The sequence below is a fragment of the Zosterops lateralis genome (genome assembly GCF_965231275.1).
Source record: "Zosterops lateralis genome assembly, chromosome: 24".
Lineage (NCBI taxonomy): Eukaryota > Metazoa > Chordata > Aves > Passeriformes > Zosteropidae > Zosterops > Zosterops lateralis.
Genome location: NC_139784.1, coordinates 4,244,187 through 4,252,273, shown reverse-complemented (window position 1 = coordinate 4,252,273; position 8,087 = coordinate 4,244,187). Strand labels below are relative to the sequence as shown.

The 8,087-nt window shown below is 51.8% G+C and overlaps 1 protein-coding gene across 1 annotated transcript; it reads right to left on the bottom strand.

Annotated features, from left to right (window-relative positions):
- Nucleotides 1-1,531: 1,531 nt before the first annotated feature.
- On the bottom strand, nucleotides 1,532-6,143 carry LOC310918592 (keratin, type I cytoskeletal 14-like; the record flags this gene model as incomplete). Its single annotated transcript, XM_083877495.1, has 8 exons — nucleotides 5,597-6,143; nucleotides 4,343-4,425; nucleotides 3,649-3,805; nucleotides 2,982-3,143; nucleotides 2,769-2,894; nucleotides 2,456-2,676; nucleotides 1,991-2,022; nucleotides 1,532-1,629 (listed from the first exon to the last, which is right to left on the bottom strand). Exons 1-8 carry the CDS (start codon nucleotides 6,095-6,097, stop codon nucleotides 1,532-1,534), a joined length of 1,380 nt encoding a protein of 459 aa, XP_083733621.1. The 5' UTR covers nucleotides 6,098-6,143.
- Nucleotides 6,144-8,087: the final 1,944 nt, after the last annotated feature.

Here is an 8,087-nt window from a genome sequence, read left to right as displayed (position 1 = left end):
AGCCCTGGGACATGAATTCCCCCAGGGAGAGTCCCCGAGTTGCTCTGGGCTCCCTTCTCAAGGCTGTGGGAGTGGAGGGAGCACAGTCTGCAGGACTGTGGAAGTGCTGGGGCTGGAAGTGCCTTGAGTTGGGAGGGTCAGGAATTGTGCTGCTACTGGCCCGTGGATCATCCGTGATGCTCCATGAGGATGTGCAGCAGCATTTCTCCCGACCCTACTGATAAGCTCACTCATCATTAGCATTAAACTTTAAATGAGAACCGTGTCTCCTCTGCTCAGTGGATGCTGGGGCTGCTCGCGGCAGCCAGTGCCCCACGAGGGTCACAGGGGTCTGCTCTGAGGGGGCAGAGAGGACACAGCCCATGGCACTGGGCAGAGCTGCAGGGCCGGGGCAGGGGGGGCCTCAAAACCTGGGAGCCCTGTCAACCTGGCTGCAGGGCAGATGATGCACTGCAGGCATCATTCCAGCGTCTAGGGAAAAATAAAGAATTCTCTCTTATCTCCTCCTAAATTCCAGACAGATTTCTGGAAAGGGTCATAAAGTTGTGTGGCCAGCTCTGCTCTCACTCTCACTTAGTCTCCTTGCTCTGATTCATTTCATTGAGTTAGAAGTTGGATTTACAGAGCAATAAATGTGTCAGAATGCAGCCAAGAATGTGTCTGAACTGGCTTTCCAGGAACGCTGGGCCAGCTGACAGCAGTGGGAACTGCTGTGTCAGGAGCAGCCACTGGCAGCCGGGGAGTGCCACAAGAACTCCCAGAAGAATTTTAATCCTTTTGCTTGCACAGACCATACCCTCCTCTTCCCATAACTGTTTTCCTCACCCTTCAGTGGCGCCTTTGGAAGCATGAACCAAACTGAGCTAAGTTTGCCTGTCTGGAGGGACAGCAGCTGATGGATCCCGGCCTGCAGCTTCAGGCTATTTCACCCCAAAGCTTGGGATCCAGAATGGGGAACAGCTCCTGGGGTAGAGCTGGGGCATTTGCAGGGTCCTGTCTGCATCACTTGGGCTTTGTTCACTTGCTTGGCCTTGCTGGGTTAAAGCTTCAGCACTGCTGCTGCTGCGCATTGCAGTGGGGGAGCAGAGCTTTGTCCAATCTGTGAAACACAGGGATTCTCACAGGCTGCACCTCCCACCACCTGTGGCATCAGCTCCTTTCTAGACTCCCCTCCACACCCTCTCCCCTGAGGCCACCAGGTCTCAGGAGTTACAGAGGTGTGGGTGTGAAGGCCCCACCATCAGGGTACCAAGCATGGAGAATGTTGCTCCTTCCAGGGAAGAGCTTTGTCCCACAGCTGCAGGGGTGGGACAACCCAAGAATATCGAGACCAGACCTTGTTTTGCCAGATTGCAAAGAGAAGCTTTATTTGATTCCTGTGTGTGGCATGGAGCTGAGAGAAAAGTGACAGAGGATAAGGAGGGGTGTGATAGTGGAAGAAGGTGCTTTTGATGATCCATATGGCAAGAATATATCAGCTGGGATCTCCTTTGCTGTGCTGGGTGAGGTTTGCAGCGAAACAGGCAGTGCCTCAGTGGGCAGCCTGGGTGATCTGCTCCCGGGAGGAGATCACCTTCCCATCCTGGACTTCCTCGAAGATGGTGCGGATCTGGCGGGTGGTGACTGGTCCTGCAATGGGGAAAGAAGGAACCGTTATTTCCAGGGCAGCAAGGAGGAAGTGTCTTAAAGATCTTTGCCTTAGAGATTTGTTACTACAATCATCATGTCAGAAACCCAATCTAGCACCACATTCCTACTGCTAAATTGTACAGATTCAGCCTGTTCAGATACTTTCTAACACGTTTTGATATATTGAAATATTTGTTACAGAATAAATGTTATCTCATAAAATTTTGTATATCAGTTTGAATTTTGGAAATATAATAAAATAGTAACTTTAGTAGAAAAGTAAAAGGAGTCTATGCTTAGAAGGTGGGTGAGGGTATGAAAGCTGTGTATGATCAGAGCTTCAGCCAGGACCTGTTCTTACCTTCTTTCACAGAGGCGTAGTGGGAAGACATGCTATGGGAGGAGAACAAAGAAAAAGTAGTGAGAAACAGGAAAAAAGTGAGTAATTATTATTTAAACCCTGTCTTTATTTCTTGAACCAATATATGATTAAAATGCTTTTGGAAACTGCCAGTGTCCCAACTGAAGGAAGAAACCGGTAAGGACAGGTGTGTGACACAGGGGTTCAGACACCAGTGCAACAAGCAGCACCTGCTCCCTGCCCAGGATCACACAGGATGGCAGGTGGAACCCAGGGATGTTGCAGGGCTGTTACAGCCACTGGGCTCTTGTAGACTGGTGGGACTGAAAAGGGAGACCCTGTTGCATGGAATGGTCAGGGAATAGGCTGAGAGAACTCTCCAGGGGATGCAGATGGTTCATATTCTGTTTCCTTTACTATGACCCATCTCCTGCCATCCACCATCCCAGCAAACCCCTCACTCACTGGGCATCCTCGCCCTCCAGGAGCCGGCGGTACGTGGCGATCTCCTGCTCCAGGCGGCACTTGACGTCCAGCAGGACCCTGTACTCGTGGTTCTGGCGCTCCATGTCGCAGCGCAGCTCGGCCAGCTGCTCCTCCACACCAGTGATCAGCATCTGCAGCTGGCCCAGCTGGGTGCCGTAGCGCGCCTCGGTGTCGGCCAGGGTGCCCTCCAGTGCTGCTTTCTGTGGGATGGGCACGAGGCTGGGCTCAGGGGGGTGCCTGGGGTGGGCACAGCCCTGCATCCCCCGCCCCGCCCGCAGCCCAGCCCTCGTACCGTGCTCAGCTGCGACTGCAGGTCGATCTCCAGGCTCTGGATCGTGCGCCGCAGCTCTGTGATCTCCGTCTTGCCGCTCTGCAGCTGCTCCGTGTTGATGGCCACCTCCCGGTTCAGCTCTTCCGTCTGCACAGAGGCAAAGCCGTGCCCTCAGAGCCCCGGCAGCGGCCACAGCCCCGGCCCCGTGCCTGCTGCTCGCTGCCAGCTCCTCACCTTGGTGAAGAACCACTGCTCGGCGTCCCTGCGGTTCTTCTCTGCCAGGCTCTCGTACTGCTCCCGCATCTCCGCCAGGATCTTGGTGAGGTCAATGCCAGGAGCAGCGTCCATCTCCACGCTGATCTCTCCACCCACCTGCCCGCGCAGGGCATTCATTTCCTGACACACAAAAGAGAAACACATCTTCAGGCAATCCAAGAACTGGCATATAAAATGCTCCTCTTGAGACAGAGTTCTTCAGGAAAGCCAGCATTTGGGGCCTGATCAAAAGGGGGCAAATTGAGGTATCTGCTCCATGACCATAAATAAAATAATATTCATATTCTTGAGAAATCCCCACTGGAATTAATTCTCCAGAGAATAAAGCAGGGCCTGTAGCTGGTTCATTCCCCAGGGAACAGACCTTTCCAGCCAGAAGCTGTGAAGGTTGTTAATAAACCTCTAACAGCCACAGTGGGTATTACTGATGTGGCAAGTGCTGAATGGGAGTTCCACAGGCTCCAGGGAGGATGTGCTGCTGTCCAGAGTGTATCCCCTCTGCTGCCTCACCAGCACTTCCCACCTCCTCCCCAGCAGTTCAGAACTCAGTGTAGCCCTAAGGCTGGACCAGAGCTCAAATTTCAAGGCCCAGGGTGGCCTTTTTAGAGCCCAGCTCTGTGCTCACCTCCTCATGGTTCTTCTTCAGATAAGCCAGCTCCTCCTTCAGGTTCTCAATCTGCATCTCCAGGTCGGCTCTGGACAGGGTCAGCTCATCCAGCACTCGGCGCAGGCCGTTGATATCGGCCTCCACGCTCATGCGCAGAGCCTGCTCAGACTCAAACCTGGGGACACACACACAGAGTCAGCAAAACTGCACAAGCTCCTGCCAGCTGGGCACACAGCACCTGGGTTTGCTGTTTGCTGCTCCACACTGCTGTTGGCGTTGTGGCAGCACTACATGGCCCCACTGATAACTTTCCTAGGGGAAATGCTGAGGAAAGTGGGGAAAATTGATTAAACATGTCCACCTGAGCCCATAACATCACCCTGCTCCTGACACCACCAGGCCTTGGTATTGGTCCTGGGCTCTGTGGAGCTGCACACACACAGCTAAGAGCACAGGGCAAGGTCTCTGCCAGGGAGAGGCTGTGCCAGAGATAAACAAGCAACAGGAATAAAATAGTGGGTTTGGATGGAAGCAACACAATCCCTGGGTGCCTGTAAGATTGAGATAACCATCTACTTTGGAAATTGCACCCCCATTTTGAAGGCTTTGCTTCCACATTGCCTTTCTGGGCTTTGGATGGGATTTTCTCTGCATTTCATCAAACTTCCCTGCACACTTTAACTCCATTTTTTTTCCAGGAAATGTGTCTTACTTGGTCCTGAAGTCATCTGCTGTCAGCCTGGCATTGTCAATCTGCAGCAGGAGGTTGGAATTGTCGACTGTGGCCACCAACACCTGGACAGTGAAATATTAGGAGTGTCAGGAATTCCTCCTGGCTGAGTGTTGGGACAGGAGCAACACTTTTGGGGAAGTTTAGCATTTCCTTAGCAGAAGTGTGTCTGGAATCAGGACAAGTGAGATGCAGCTGAGACTGACTGTAGGAAGGGCTGGTTACTCTATGACCTCCCTTTCCAAAAATCTGTCTGTGTTTCAAAAAGCAGTGAGGCCACATAAGATGTTTGAAATCTGATGGTGGCCTTTGTTCCTATCCTTCAGGGCAGGTGCTGTTTGTGGAAAGGTCAAAGGGACCAGTGGGGTGTCTGTGCTTGGCACACCTTGCTCCAGGATGGATTTAATTTGTTGGCAGCGGAAATGGAGCAAAAGGCAGAGAGCAGGTGCCTACAGATTCTGATTTTCATATTACCAAAGCAGGAGCAAATAACCCACACTGGGAGGAGATTCAAGGCAGAGTTCAAGAGAACTCTGTTGAGGAGAGGGGGGAAAACCGAGCTCCCTGCATCCTTTGCCAGCACTCCTGCAGCTCCAGCTGTCCACAGCTTCCAGAATTGCTGGGGGCAATTCATGCATGGGAAGTAACTGAGAATGTAAATTCCAGTATTTCCTCCAAAATGGTATGCTGGGACTCAAATCAAATGGAAAGGAATCCCCCCGAGCTGCTGGGCTGCACCAATTCCAGCCCTGGAGCAGCAATTGCCAAAAGAGGCAAAAAGCTCGTTATTGGTCAGTTCCATGTTTTTCTCTTTATCATCTAAATCTCCTCGACAGGAGAAGCTGAAACAAGTTTGCAAATTCTTTGCCTGAATGTTTCCAAATATGACATCAGTGTTTCACAGTTTGCCCACAGCTGCAAATTTCCCTGCACCTTAATTTTAAACTCCCAAGATCATACATGATCAGTGCAGACTTGTCTGTTTTCTTCATTTTTGTGTTACGTCCTCTTAGATCTTTTCCTGCCAGTGAAAACTGCCATTTGTCCCACTCTCGAGGATGTAACCAAAAGCTGACATTGAGACATCTCTAATTTCCAGCCGGGCACTCCACACATGCCAGTGGGACATTTTTTTTTATTACATAATTAGTGCTGACTAATTACAGAGGTAACAGTCATTGTTTCTGCTTCCACTCTGACACACGACATCCCGCTGTGTTAATCTCAGCATCCTACCTTGTTCCTGAGCTCCTCGATGGTCCTGTAGTAGGGGCTGTAGTCACGGTCAGGACCAGGTGCCTGCTTCTTGTACCACTCCCTGATCTTCACCTCCAGGTCGGTGTTGGCCTCCTCCAGGGCTCGCACCTTGTCCAGGTAGTTGGCCAGGCGGTCGTTGAGGTTCTGCATGGTCTCCTTCTCCCCCGCCGGCAGGATGCCGTCACCGCCTCCAAAGCCTCCTCCAAAGCCGGCCCCAAAGCCGGCCCCAAAGCCGGCCCCATAGCTGCCCCCAAAGCCCCCGCCTGCGCTGCTGCAGTAGCTGCCCCCAAAGCCACTGCCGAGCCCCGAGACCACGCGCGAAGAAGAGACGGAGTAGCTGCCGGAGCCGCCGTGCACGCTGGGGGCCCTGTACCCTCCTCCCCCGATCCGCACGGAGGAGATCCTGCTGGAGCCTCCCCCCAGGCTCCCGAATCCCTTGAGGGAGGTGGAGGAGGAGTATTGCCTGACACTGGTGCTCATGCTGGAGGCTGGAGGTGGAGAGAGAGGCGGCTCGGGCAGCGCAGCAACAGCAGCAACAGCGAGTGTTCGCTCCCCTGCCTTGGGGCCCTTTATAGCCCGGCCAAGAGGCGTTGCCGGTGCCTTTCGACACCCCTGAGAGCCAAAGCCAAATTCCAGCATCATCATTTTCCTCTCCTTGATTTCACATCTTTTGTCACATCCCACCGGCAACACTACAGCTCATATGGGACCTTCCGCTTCCATTCCCAGCACCTGGTGTGATCCCGGTCCCTGCTCAGGGCTATGTTTTGGCTTTCCCAGTGTCCGTTCCAGCTCCACCCGCTGCTCCCTCATGAAGTAACACAAGTGAATCCTCTGTCATCCACCAAGTCACCTGCAAGTATAATTGCAAAAATTCATAAATCTATTTATTTGCTTTTTTAAAGAGTCTAAAGCCAAGGGAAGCCGCTGACTTAAGAGCTCTGCACATCCATAATCTTTATAAGGGCCATGCCAAAGTCAGATGGAAACTTCCCTGTCAGGATCTTCATTGCAGGACAAGCACAGACCTGGCAGGATTTGTGTACTGATACAGGATTTGGTAGAAATCTTGTAGCTCAAAGGAGAATAAACTCCATCAATTTCTGCTTATGTACCAGCCTGGGCTGAATCTCCCCACGGAGACTGGAAAGTCCCTGCAGTGGTGGGGTTTCAGTCAGATTAAACAGCAGATGAGTAATGTTTCCCAGCAGTACCTGCTGTGCTCCACCACCTTTCCCAAATCCCACAGAAACTGTCTGTGACTTCTAAAAAATGTGGAGAAGCTAAAAAATCCTGTGCCACAATTTCTGCTCTCTCGACACTGAGGCAGGGTTGAATGCCTAAACATCCTTAAATCAGAGGAGATGAACTGAAACTCTATCAGACACCACAGCCAGGGCATGTTACTTGCAATCCCTGATTGGAGGAGAAGGATCAATCCTTATCAATGGGAAGAACATGATCAGTCTTTATCAATGGGAAGAGTAGGGTAAATCCTTATCAGTAGGAAGAGTATGATCAATCCTTATCAGTGTTTGTGCTATAGGCTTTTTCCTACAGCTTTGCAGCTGAAGACAGCAATGCCAATGGCAGCTCAGCAGGACCAGCAGCACCTCTATCAAAAGTGCTGGTGGGCAAAGCCCAACACAGCCAGCACTGGGTGTGAGGACCCTGCAAACACTGAGGGTTTGGCCACACCAGCACAAAGGAGAGGGACAGTGCTGGCCACACCTGTCCCAGGCTACTGAAGGACTGAACAGAATGATTGCGTAGCTGGACAGGTATTGTGAAAAAAGCAGCAAAGAAGCAGGAAATGTGGCATTGCACTGTTTTATTCTTACTTGGGAAGAAAGCCCTTCACTGATGTGATGCCAGCTCTTGTTGTGCACAGTGGAAAATCGCACACCCAGCCCGGCCTGCCTGGCTCCAGCCATGGCATTCTCAAATAAAAGTAGGTTTTTTTTGCTTTTCAGAGAGGTGCCTGTGAGGTAGTGAAGGAGTTATAGGGATTAGGAACCCTTTTGTGCTTTCCCTCACGTTGTGATCTTCCTTCCCAGCTCCCTCCGGCTGTTTTCACATTATAATGCACTAACTGATTTTGGAGGTGCTCAGATGTTCCCAGAGCCTCACCCTCAGTAATTCATGGTGCCTCCTTTCTTTCATGTTCCCCGAAGGACACAATAACAACAAGGCTTTATCTGCCTCCTGTTAGATCTCAGGGCTTCACAGCAGTCACACTCCCTTTAGCAGCTCCAGGAGTGTGGGGTGACTTTCTGGGCAGCCACCAAGGGAACAGCTTAACAAGAGAGAGACTCTGGATCCTCTCATTCGAGGGCTCTGATCTCTGGGCACCACTGCCTCAGACCCGTGGGCTTCAGATTTGGAATTTTGACTCCCCAAGCTGCAAAACCTGGGAGTTTAGAATGCACACGTTCCCCCTCCCTCAGAGAGCTGGGGAAGGGGGGTACCT